Source organism: Petromyzon marinus, chromosome 10 (genome assembly GCF_048934315.1).
Source record: "Petromyzon marinus isolate PM22_M1 ecotype Great Lakes invasive population chromosome 10, UKy_Petmar_22M1.pri1.0, whole genome shotgun sequence".
In the NCBI taxonomy this organism is placed as follows: domain Eukaryota; kingdom Metazoa; phylum Chordata; class Hyperoartia; order Petromyzontiformes; family Petromyzontidae; genus Petromyzon; species Petromyzon marinus.
In genome coordinates, this window is record NC_133676.1 from 4461444 (window position 1) to 4474735 (window position 13292).

General features: G+C 54.6%; 1 protein-coding gene across 7 annotated transcripts in view; it reads right to left on the bottom strand.

Annotated features, from left to right (window-relative positions):
• Window positions 1–13292, bottom strand: part of LOC116941068 (histone deacetylase 4-like) — a 113116-nt gene that overhangs the window by 26811 nt on the left and 73013 nt on the right. For all 7 annotated transcript variants that reach the window (XM_032951670.2, XM_032951672.2, XM_076066068.1 and 4 more), the window contains 6 exons: window positions 12111–12244; window positions 10695–10812; window positions 9349–9398; window positions 3369–3476; window positions 3012–3067; window positions 2368–2455 (listed from right to left, as the gene is read on the bottom strand). In XM_032951670.2, the coding sequence (XP_032807561.1) occupies window positions 2368–2455; window positions 3012–3067; window positions 3369–3476; window positions 9349–9398; window positions 10695–10812; window positions 12111–12244 (554 nt within the window). The remainder of the gene's footprint in view (window positions 1–2367; window positions 2456–3011; window positions 3068–3368; window positions 3477–9348; window positions 9399–10694; window positions 10813–12110; window positions 12245–13292) is intronic.

Below are 13292 nucleotides of genomic sequence, written 5' to 3' on the forward strand. Positions count from 1 at the left end.
GCACAGACGCACGCGCTCGAACAGACGCGGCACGTGAACGTACATACACACGAATACACGAACATGCGTCGATCTGCTCGGATACACGGACGGCACGCACACGCGACACAAACATCCGCATGGACACTAAAACACAAACATATGCCTAAACACAATAACAGACACAAACAAATGCAAGAAAATAGACATAAGCAAAAAGACACACAAGCACACATAAGTGATGAACACACGATGAACAACATACTTGGCCGCCTTTGTCTCCCCAGTGCTGATGTATACACACCGCACCCGCTACTCATTTATCGCTTGCTCTACCTAAGGGAGGCCCAGGACTGGCTCAGATACCAAATGTCTTTGAAGTTAACCATGAAATGAACTCAAATGACCGCGTTCATAGTGCAGTGTGCAAACTACTGCACCACTGCTCAGCACACAAACACATGCAAATGTGTGTGTGTATACACATGTACATGGGGGAACAGAGACACACACAAGAAAATGCACAAACACATTTAGGTTTTGGCCCAGAGTAAACAATATTCATGGAATACCAACACTTAAAAAGGAGGACAGGCAATACCAGTAATTCATTTGCTGGACAGGATGAAACCGCTTTCAGACATGCAATGCAAGCCACACCACAGAATTAGCGCAGAGAGAACGTGATAGGGGCTTAACGGGGGAACGGTGATTCACTGCACTTGCTCATTTGCGCCACGAGGGCGCGGTGTTCAGTGCCATCTGTGGTGGATCGGTGGGTGTGGGCGAGTCCACCAAAAAGGTGTCCACCACCACCCCCATCAGCCGCACGAGGACGATCCATCGCTACCCGGACCACACCGTGCCCAGCGACTTGAATCTCCAGGCTGAGCCTCACACCCCACCCCACCCAGCGTCGCCAACTCTTTAAAGTAGAAAGTTACCAAACGAACCTCAAAATGTCACAGGATAGACCGTCTTAAAGCCTCTGGAGCTATGCACTTTAAAATCTAAATTGAAAACTAATTTCTTTACAACTCCTTGTTGTTTCGATTAGTTTGTTAGTCCTACCGCCGCACCTCCGATTAGCAAGGACGGCTACGTATGGTGCGAAAGAAGCTCAAGATACATACTAAAGATATCAGTCGGTAATTTACCAAGTGTTATGCAGAGTAAAGCGATACAGGAGCCTAATGCATGATTTTTAAAATTATTATTAGGGATATAGAATCCTTAATTCACACCTGGAATTTCTACTAGAACCTAATAATGCCCCGTTGTCTAGGATAACCACTCGACACGTCACTTGTCGTTTTGACAAAATGCCTTCACCCAGGGCAAACCAAAAAGCCACTGGATTTGCTGATAAATCGCCGAGTTGGCATCACAGGAAAACATCTCGCTTCCGGCAGAGGCTGCAGGGGGGGTGAAAGGACCCTCAAAGCCGCACGAGCAACTAAGGGGGCTCTCATCAGCCCCAGAGACAAAAACGCTCCTTCACACGAAGCGGGGAAGCCTAGGTGTTTATTTAAGTTAATGACGATGGCAGGGCACGGCCGGGGCCTAGTGAAGGCCCGGCCATTTTCCCAGCAAGCGCCACGGGGGCCCCGGGGCTGTTTGTGCACGGCCGGGGCCCCCGCGGGGGGTGAGGGGTCGGCGGTTCTGAAATCTCCGGCCTCCTGCCGGGGCTTAGGCTTTGCAAACAGATCAAATGCCGTCCCTTCCGTCAAACCGCCGCGCCAATCTCTTGCCTCAACTCCGCCTAGGCCTCAGCGCCTGCCCTTGTGAGGAGGAACTGCAGTGTGCGTCTGTCTTATGAGGCACTTCACCATTGGTGGCTGCTGTTTAAGGCACTTCGCTATTTATGTTTAAGGCACTTTGCCACTGGTGCTTGCCTTTTAAGGCCCTCGACTATTTCAGTATTTCATTTAAGGTATTTTCCTATTGATGTCTGCGTTCTAAGGCACTATTATTCATATTTATAGCTTAAGACACTTTTCCACTGATGTTTATATTTCTATTTAAGGCACTTTAATTTAAACACTTTAACACTGGTGCCTGCCATTACAAGCACTTTACACCAGCGTCTAACGTTTCACGCATGCGATGTCTCCTCAGTGTGCCAATGTGGACAATGTTCGTGCCTTTCGAATCATGGTCATTTATAGCTTCGTGGGCCCCGGGAATGACACTTTCACTAGCAGCGGATGACATTCCATGTTCTCCCTGCCTTCTCCCCTGGGTCCCAACAACTCAACGGCCATTGCGAGGTAACGGGGCGGCAACGGGAGATGAGCACCGTACGTCAGGGCGAGAGCGGTAGGGGACAGGGGAGCATACGGAATGAGCGACGGGAGTAACTATGGGGGGGTGATGGGCAATGCTCACCCAGTCCACGATGAGAATGCGGCTCAGGTGCAGGCGCTGCTGAAGCATCCGTGCAGTGACCGCCACGGAGTTGAAGATGCAGAAGCCCCTGCGGACAATCGATCAAGGCCAGAGGAGGGTGGGGGAGAGTGCGGGGGGACACGATGCCATGTGATCAACAGCTGCGGCAGCAGAAGCAGCGGCAGAACAACAATTGGAGTAATGCTAACAATAGGCTTGTTTCAATCTTGCCCTGGATAACGTTGACATCCACTGACGGATGAAGGTCTCCTCATGCCATTGCAATCTCTTGCAGTCAAGTCTTGCGATGCAACAATCCATCTAGTTCGTGCACGCAAATGATGATAATTTGCACGTCATTTGAATAAATCCTCAATGCGCAGATGCACGGTCTGACGTAGCGTGAACGCAAGCCTCGACAAATTGTAGTTGCACATTTACCATCGCCCACCCAGCCGGGCGGCATCACAAACAAGCACTCGACCCATAATCGTGCCGTGGCGCTCTACAGCTATACCAGGAGGTCTCCCTTTGCAAAGAGAACTCTCGAGTCTCAATTGAGCTCTCGCTTGGTTACGAGTGGAGACTGTCACCCGCTCACATGCCCGCGCGGTAATAGATGAACGCCACCGAGCAGCACTCACATGGCGAGAGACTCCTCCGCGTGGTGTCCTGGAGGCCGCACCACAGCAAAGCCGTTCTGGCAACAAGACGCACACGCGGGCACACTCGCGCGTGACTACACATGCGCGTATCCACAGGTGGACAATAATCCTCCATTTATCATTAGTGACAGTTGGGGCAAGTGCTGTTAGCGAGCACCTATTAAGGCCAGAACAATGCACGAGGGGGGCCAGGTGTTGGGTTGGCCGAGCCGCGTTAGCTCACTCCACCCGTCTATGGCCGTCACGGCCCGGTCTTCGCGGTGGCTGCCAGGCCTTGCCGCCACTGCCCTGCGCTGCCTCCCGGTGGGCGCGAGGCGCCGCCGTCGCCGGCCTCACCTTGAGCTCCCCGGTGGCCACCTTGAACGCAACCTCGAGGACAGAGCCCACGGCGAGCCGCGCCGCCACGGCCGAGTGGGCCTCGTTCCAGATCGTGTCGCTGTCCACCTGGCCAACGACGACAAAAGCGCTGGAGTTAGCGGGCGGTTAGCGGCGGTCACCGGTTATCGGCGGTAAGCTTAATCCAGGCCCAAAAGCTTGCATTAAGCAAGAACCACGACTGGATATTCTATTTCCATTTCTTTAGCATTCAAATGCGACTGCATCTGAAGACACTGTACAGGCATTTTTATTTTTCAGAGCAGCAATCGGTCATGGGCACAGGAAGGGAGGAAGATCTTGAGCCTGGAACAGAGGCAGGTGGTGGTTTGACAGCACACCTGGTGCTGATGCTCGACAGATAGTTAGGGAAATCGCTGTTAGTGAGCAGCCATTCAGACTGGCACGGCAAATTAAGTGTTGGTGTATCCAGCATCACGCCAAGGCCAAATAACACGCACAAAGACAAAGATCTCCCGCGGAGCCTTTAACAGACTGTCGGGGCAAGCGCTGTTAGCGAGCACCTGTGAAGGCTAACACGGCACACGAGGGAGGTGGGTGGCCTGCACCACGCCTGGCTGCCTTTGTCTCCGCAGTGTTGATGTTTACACACAGCAACCAGGTACTCATTTGAGGGGAGACCCACGACCGGTTGACATATTCACCACTGTTATTGGTCACGAGCGGGTATCGAACTCGGTTCGTAGCGAGGAGTGATAACCACTCTGCTACCGCTCACCGTGTAATTTACACAGACACACACAAAGATGTCACGATTAGCTTACAGGCTGTGGAAACACACTGGCCAAACACACGCACAGCTTAAGAGAACCTCACAACAGCCTAATGAGGTTACGGATTGTGTAGCCTCGTGAGCAAAACCCAGGAAATTTGCTCAAATTAGTTTTGCATTAGCGTTGCTACTCAGCTGGTGGAAATTGTAAAACCGAGGATGCATTTTTCCACAGCTGTAATTTATTTACTTCACGCATGCTGAAACAACCGCGGGATGGGAATTTGCGCAAGCATGCGCGCGTACACACAATGATTTCATTCCAGAAAGAATTCTTCCTCGAAACGTGCGTCGTCGAAGAGAGAGCAAAAACGCTCAAGAATAGAAAAACGCGTTTCTCTTTGTGCGGACAGAAGCCAAAAAAACAAACAAAAACAAACCCAGGGCCATCATCAAAGGCCAAGCGCCAAGCTCATGTGAACAGAATGAGTCCTCCACCCCCACCACGTAGGAGATCCCCATGAACTCCTCCTCTTCCTCATTCCCCCCGCCCCCTGCCCCCCACAGTCCAGGCCTCCTGTGGCAGATGGCGTCAATCTGACCTCCTGTGGGGGCCCGGCTCCCACCCCCTGCAGGGAGACAGGAGGGGGCACGAGCAGGGGGAGGGCGGAGGGCGGGGGGGGGGGGGGGCATGCATGCAGACCCCATAACCCACACCCCACCCCCCCCTACAACCCCCAAAATCATTCCCTAGCCGGCTCTACAAAGTTCACGGGCCCAGGCTGCGGTGCGATTCTCGTGTTTTGTTTGCGCGTCCGCCGTTGGCGCGGCTGCGTCAGAGCGGGACGATCGAGGCCGGAGGTGCCCCCACGAGAGCATCACGTGGACAAATCGCCGATGCGCCGCGGAACGGCGCGGCGGCGGCGGCAAGAGCCAGGTTTGGTGATTTATGGCGGAGCGGAGGCGTTCGACACTAAACTGCGGTCCCCTCCCCCACGCCGCACTCCCCCGCTTCGAGCGGGGCGGCAGAGCGGCACCGTTTTACGCGCAGTTTACGAGAAACAAAAAGGTTCCTTGCCCTAAACCAACACAAACACCGCCGGGCGGCGGCGGCGGCGGCGACTGGGGCAGCTGTCGGCGGACGTCAAGTGTGGTGCGGGTGAGCGACGGCGCTGTCTCGTGTGACACGAATGTTGGCATCTCTCGCCAACGTGTGTCACACGGCGCCGCCTCCAGCTCAACAGAAGCTCGAACAAACAAAATGCAGTGCAATGCGCGAGTTTTATCGAACGGTTGAGATCGCGCCGGGATGAAACCTTCTCCTACGGGGGATTGCTCACCACTTGGGTCCCCGGGACTGTTGACTTTGCCAACGGCGCACCGACAAGAAAATAAACAAAAATATCCAACGTGCCATAGGTGCATATAAATGTTACCTTTCACTTACAACAGGTGGCCACGCCTAAACCCAGCGACTCGACTCGCCAGGATATTAATCCTGGGCCACGAGAGCAAGCGATGGGGGCGGAGCCTCCGAGCTCAACAATAGGACTCGACAAACAAAGGAAGTCGATCGACCAATGGGACTCGGCAAGGAATGCCTGCGCCGCAAAGGCAGTGGCCGTGGCCCCATGTGTTTCCCATCCGTTTGCGTTCCCGCGGCGATAATTGCATTCGGTGTCGCGAGCGCACGCGCGCGGGACCGTGAGCGCCGCCCGGGCGCACGGGCCGGCAACAGCGAGCGTGGCGCCACCAATCAATTACGCGCGCCAGGCGGAACGGCGCGCAAGCCGGCGCCCTGTTTGCGAGCCGCGTCGGCGGGGCGGGGCGGGGCGGGTGGCGCACGACCGACAACAACGGGGAAAAAAAAAAAAAAACGATATCGGAACGAGGGGCGGACGAGCCAATAGCGCGTCCTCGCTCGACGCAAACGGGGGGTTTGAATAACGCTGACGCGCGAAATGGGGAGGGAGGGGGGGGGGGGGGACTGCTTACGGTTTGGCCGAGAGCCACCGCTTGTCACTGATTCTTTGGAAGAAAAATAAAAACAAAAAAACGTTAAAATTGATGTTGTTTGTGCACTTTGAAGTGTCGTTTTGAGAAGGGGCCCTTTCATGTCTGTAAAACTAAGAATGATTTAGCACGTGCAGGGGATCAGATGGAAGGCGGGGGGGGGAGGGTTTCGGCAAAAGCCACGGATGGGAGACAAGAATGGGAGGAAAATAACACATCGTGTCCTGAAGAGTCTCATGAAAAACGTAGCTTTGTTTTGATTCTTTTGTTTCGCTCAACTCAAAGGGAACACAAAATGCTGGTGTTTGCCTTGGCTCCCGGCAAAGTCATGCAGGCCTGGGCCTCGGCCCCAACGTCTCCCTGCCTGCTTCCAACGACAGAAATGAGTACGTGAGCTACTGAGCGCCTCGCGAGCTACCGAGCGCCTCGCGAGCTACTGAGCGCCTCGCGAGCTACTGAGCGCCTCGCGAGTTACTGAGCGCCTTGCGTGTTACCGAGCGCCTCGCGAGTTACTGAGCGCCTCGCGAGCTACTGAGCGCCTCGCGAGTTACTGAGCGCCTCGCGAGCTACTGAGCGCCTCGCGAGCTACTGAGCGCCTTGCGTGTTACCGAGCGCCTCGCGAGCTACCGAGCGCCTCGCGAGCTACTGAGCGCCTCGCGAGTTACCGAGCGCCTCGCGAGTTACTGAGCGCCTCGCGAGCTACTGAGCGCCTTGCGTGTTACCGAGCGCCTCGCGAGTTACTGAGCGCCTCGCGAGTTACTGAGCGCCTCGCGAGCTACCGAGCGCCTCGCGAGTTACCGAGCGCCTCACGAGTTACTGAGCACCTTGCGTGTTACAGAGAGATGCAGGATCGCTCAAGAACCGCGGGCTGCCATGGTAGCAAGATGTTAACTACCTCGCCAGGTATACAGGAGGTCGTGGGTTCAATCCCAACCCGAACGCCTGTACATTTAGAGTTTGCACGTTTCTCTCCAGGTGATCACGTGGATTTTTCTCTGGTTTTCCCCTCGATATTTAGAATCAACATGCATGCTTCACTCCCGGGGGACGATGGAGTGTGGTCACCAGGTGAGGGGGGAACAGTTGCCCTTAGTGGAGGAATTTAAGTACCTCGGGGTCTCTTTTGCGAGTGATGGTAAGTGGGAGCGGCGAGATCGGCTGGCGGATCGGTGCGGCATCCGCAGTGATGTGGGCGCTGTACCGTTCTGTGGTAGTGAAGTGGAAGCAGAGTTCTCGAACAAAGCTTTTGGTTTACAGGTCGATCTACATTCCCACTCTCACCTATGGTCATGAGCTTTGGGCAACGACAAAGGATGAGATCGGGCTTACTCTCCGTGATCGGGTGAGCAGCTTGGCAATCCGGGAAGAGCCTCAGATTCGAGCCGCTGCTCTTCTGGAATGAGAGGAGCCAGTTGAGGTGGTTTGGGCACCTGGTAAGGATGCCTCCCGCTAGACTCCCCCTGGAAATCTGTCGGGCATGTCCCATTGGACGAAGGCCCCAGGGCTGGCCCAGGACACCAGGGAAAGGGAGGTCTGGACAACCCTACTCAACACGCTGCCGCCAGGATCCTCACCAGGACAAGCGGATTGAGTAACGAACTAACGACGCATTTATGGTATTTGGCTGCTTCGTTGAGCTTTCATGTGGGCCAGGTCGCTTCTGAAAAAGAACTACATTGCTCGGTGGGCCTTACCTGGTAAAATAAAAATAGCTTGGTTTAGTAAAGACGCATGTGCCAGATGGAGTGCAGCGGCAGCGGGCGGTTTGCACGATTCCTCCTATTACTGAGTAAATTAACAAATAGTCTGCCGAGCCTCCGCGTGTTTACATTGGCTCCGGCCATTTGAAGCCGACCCATCAGGGGAATGAGATAAAAACGTTATTATTTTATTCAATTGGATTTTGGTCCTCGCAGCTTTTAGCTTGGCTACATCCACATTCCATTTTCGCCTGCACGGGGGGGGGGGGGCATTCAATTCGCGCTCAACGGTTTGAGGCAACCTCGTGCATAACGATTACGAACGAGTGTATTTATAGCGTAAGTTTCCAGATTAAAACGTCTCCTCGGCCGTCCCCGCCCACACGCCTGGCTCGCTCGCCCGATCGTGTTTAAGATCCCCGCTCAAACGAAAACAAAAACAAGGCCAAGTGCGGCGCGAGGGGCTCTGGTTCCTGCATTTGGAAGCTCGTGGTCTCGCGGGAGGGCACGCACACGCACTCCTCTCCCGCTGCGGCGAGCGGCGAGAGTGGATGGGGGTGAGAGGGGGGTGAGCGGGCGGTGAGCGGGGGGTGAGCGGGCGGTGAGCGGGGGGTGAGCGAGGGTTCGCGCAGGTGTGGCATGCACAGTACGGGTGAACTCGCCAGCTCGCAAGCCCCCAACGGTGAGTTCATTCCGCACGCACTTACAGCTTCCTCTGGGGCTCGGCCAAGGTGCACTCATTTAGCAATGTCTAACCTAAGTGGATTTCAAGTCCCCGAATAGAGCGGCTACTTGGGTTTCCACACGTAATGAGACAAATCCACGGTCGGAGAGCACACGCCGAGTCGCAGGGCGCCCCCCCCCCTCCCCTCATTCCAAACCCTGAAGCGCACGTTACGCAAATGTTTTAGAAATGTAGTATGCGAGCGCACACCCGCACACACACACCCACGCACGCACACCCACACGTACATGCATGCACGCACGCACCCATGCACGCATGCACGCACACAAGGCGAAGCCAAATCCTCTCCCAACGTGTCGCACCCACTTTGTATATTCATCATTAGCCGTGTCGAGGTCAAAGAGGCTGGTACCATTATATGCGCCAATCATAGGGCCGGCATGACGGGAACGCTAACCGGAAAGACGGAGCAGCCTGGGTGATGAAGAGTGGAATTCGGGATTGTCTGCAGGATTCAGAAGAATTTGAATCCAACTGGGAAGAGCTCCCAAACCGGGGCTGCGAGCCGAGTCGTTCCCACACTTCGCTCCATCGCCGTTTTTGCAATAAGCTAGGGAGCACGAAATACCTTGTTTGATCTCTCTCGGAGAAACCCGGGAGCATGCATTTAACCCATCAGGACGAGGCATGGCCGGGTGAGTGGCAGGTCCAATTGCTTTGCCAATCACGTGGTTAGGTTCCCCTGAAGGACCCTTGAGCCTAGCAGCGCGGGCTCTCGCTCAGGCTCTTTGGCAGGAATTACAAACTCACCCCGAGGCCTCCGCATGGCAGCATCACCAAGGTCTTCTGAGATGACGGCCCTGGGGTGGGGAGAGGCGAGAGGGGTGGGGAGAGGGGAGGTACAGAGACGGACGGACGCGCCGTTTCAACGAAACCGTCATTTGGTTTATCGCGCGGGTCGGCGTCGCCGTAGGCGCGGTGCGGCGCTGTTGGCGGCGCACGCCTCGGCCTGCCGCTAAACCGGCGTTCACCAAGAACGTTTCTCTAAAGGGAGCTGCCAAAAGAGAAACGGGAACCACAAAAGCCGCATCGCCGAGAGAACAGAGGAGGCCATTTTGATGGGAAGCGGCCGTGTCGTTTATTTTAGTATTGCGTTTCGTTTATTTGTGTTTTTTTAAGTTTGCAGACCGAAACAAAAACACCGCCGATAGTAAAACCCAAGCTGGGACCAAGCGGGCGGAGAGAGGGGGAACGGAGAGCGGGGGGGGGGAAAGGATTCTTGCCGAGGAGCTCTCTCCCCCCAAACAATGAGCGACTCGTGCGACCACGAGTGTGGCAGCGGTCGTCCCCAAGCGAACAGCAGGGCGGGAGGGGCGCGACAGACATTGAGCTGGCTTGAAGGAGGGAGGCCAAGCTGAACACCACAATGGTGGTTTGGGCATTGCAGTGTTGCGTTAACCCGGGGAGGACGCGGCCACGCGGGCGGGGGAGGGAGCGGGGCGGTGCAGGACGGGAACGACGGGGGAGCGCCGGCGATGTGACCGACCGGTCATGTAGAACGGGAGACGCGCGGCCTGTGGGCCTGCGGAGGGTGGAGGCCCTCGAGGTAGGAACTCCTTATAGAGAGCTCCTCAATAATTTTTTAAGATATGAAAAACAGGCTTTTCGTGACGGCAGCTGCAACGCAAGTTTTGACACTCAATTACGCATCCGCAATATAACCCACTCAGGTGCTGGCTCGCGTTGGGCTTCTTTAAAATCCGAGATTCGGGGATTGACTTGGTTTTTTTTAATCTTTATTTGTTTTTACCACAGGCGACAAATAAGCCAAATTCAGCCGGGCCGCGCGTGCCTGGCGGCAGCGGCGTTGGTCACGAGCGGGCAGCGACAGCAGAACGGAAGGAGTCCGAGAGAGCAGCAGCGGTGGGGGAGGGGCGGCAGCTAAGGAAGCGAAGGCAGGAGAGAGCCGCAAAATTGGCTACTGCGGGAGAGGTGGGGGTGAGTAGTGGGGGGGGCTCAAGATGCACAGTGGGGGGAGGGGGGCGGCGCTGGGGTGAGCCGCACGCAGGGAGGAGGAGGAGGGGGGAGCGGTAGAGGTACACAGGGAGCACGGCACAGTTGGGATGGGCGGGGGATCGGCCCACGCGTGGCAGTACCGAGCAGCTTCTTGTCGAGCCGGTGCTGGCTGAGCGAGCTGGCGCCGTAGAGCAGAGTGTAGCGCTCGGAGTGCACCGACTGGATCTCCTCCAGCGTGGCTTTCCGTGGCCGTACGCGCTACGGCAAAGGCAACAGACAAAGATCCCCCCCCCCGTGTAGCCTTAACAGACTGTAGGGGCAAGTGTCGTTAGCGAGCAGCACCTTTGAAGGCCGGCACGGCACACGAGGAGGTGGGTGGCCAACACCACATGCCCGGCCGCCTTTTTCTCCCTAGTGGTGATGTTTACACACCACACCAGGTACTCATTTGAGGCTGAGTCGACCTTGAGGAGCCCATGACCCATTCAGATAATCATCACTGGTGTTGGCCGTGAGCGGGAATCGAATTCGGGTCGCCGGGTTTGTAGCGCAGCGCGCTAACCGCTACACTGCCGCTCCCCACAGTTTAGATGTCACAAACACGCACACACACACACGTGTATGAATGAGTGCACAAGCACACACGTGCATTGCACACTCTTACGCAAGGTGCCGCCACTGAACGAAATTTTGACAAATTAGGCCGACGGTCGTGGGCGAAAACCCAGAAACGCGACGCCGTGTTCACCTTTGCCCCAAACAACCTCGCGCTTCCACAAATGAAAGGCGCCGCAAGGAGCGAGTGGTGCGAGTGGTTTGTGGGAACGCGTTTACCTCGAGCGTGGGAACACACGTGCGCAGGACATGCGCACATACTCGCACAAGCGCGCACACACACGGGTGCGTGGGTATGCCGGCACAGCGTTAACAGTGTTAACAGGCTGCAGGGCTAAGGGATGTCAAGGTCTGCGTGGCACGCAAAGCGTTTGGGCGAGGCCAGCACCACCCCGAGACGTATCTGTCTCCCCGACTGTTGATGTCAATACAACGCACCATGTGCTCATTGAAGGAGCAGTTGACCTAGGGGAGGCCCGGGACTAGTACAAATATACGAGTGAGAATTAAACTCGGGTCGCCGGGTTTGTTGGGCAATGCGCTAAACCACTGCACTAACGCTCCCAAATAACACTCACATACGCTAGTCTGCAACATCATAATGGCTATAAAGACAAGCCAACGGGCTTGGGCAGAATGTATCGCTTGAAGCATCAATCCCCAGTGGACAAGTCTCATGAGTGGCAGGCCAGAGGAACAAACACGTCTGAGAATACGTACACCGTGGGGACGGAGCAATGTACATATCTGCTGAACTTCTTTTGCACCATCCATAGCCATCCATGCTAATCAGAGGTATGGGAGAAGGACAACAAACGAAACTCGTTGGCAGGTGACAGATCACTGAGATCACAGGACCGCGAAATATGGCGGAGGCGGCTTTAGCGGAGGGCCTTCCATCCAGCAGTGGACGGAACACGGCTGACGTCAAAGACGCTCACCTCGCACTGTGTGGCGAGCCCCGTCTCCTGCAGGCGCGACCAGATGCTCTGGATGCGCCCGGCGTGCTCCGGGTGGAACGTGTTATCTCCGCAGCTGCACTGGTGCTTCTGCATCTGCGTGTCATACGCCAGGCCTGCATGCGTGACCGGGGGGGCGGGCAGCACAATACAGTACAGCACGACGCGGGTCAACACAGCGTCGAGACGCGCCCGCATCTCAGGGTAGGCCTCAGCAAGGTAAGGTAAAAGGTAAAAACAACGAGCCTACCTTTACTCTACCCTACCTTTTACCCTTCAGCAGGTAAGGTAAAAGGTTAAAAGCAGCGAGCCTACCTTTACCCTACCTATGACCCTTACCCCATACAAATTACCCGATTACAGGGTAATTACTGGGGTACTACTACACATGAAAAGGTTTATAACGGTAAATGCTAGGTAGAGCGCTTTAGTCACATAGAATACTCTCAATGATTCCAATTTTACACGCTTGTTGTTGTTGTATCCTCAAATCTTGTAACTCAATTTTAACCCACTTCCCAATGTGGTATCGACTGCAAACTTGGTATACTTATGTCATACTGATGACAATACTATATTCTATCATTAAAAATAACAAATATATTTTTAAACATTCTTTTTTACATGTTATGTTTCGGCTTGGGTCTAATTGTCCACTGTCAACTGACGTTGGCTGTAATTGGCCACGGTCCCATACGTTAGGGCAAGCTTCGGGGCCACTTCCTGGAGTCGTGGAGTTCTGCCATTACTAGTACATTTCATAAGAGTGTGTTTTAATAAAAAAAAAATATTACTTATTAAATGGAAGCCACGGACTGCACCACAAAGCTTTTAGCGGTAAACAAGGCACCGTATTCACCGGGTAATACTTCGCGCTACCTTTACCCTACCGGGTAATTCTTCCGAGCTACCTTTACCCTACCCTTTACCTTACCCCTTGGCATGTCGACACCTTTACCATTTACCTTACCCTTTTACCCGGTAAAAAGGGTAAATTACCTTTCCTTGCCGAGGCCTATCTCAGGGCGATGTACAAAAGCAAATTCATATTCTTTGGTTCTTTCGGTAAAGTCACGTAGATAGAAAAACAATAAAAAATAAAGTGAATAAAAATAATAAAAACAAAAAAACACTAATGTAGACTGTAGCCTGGTTCTTAATCGG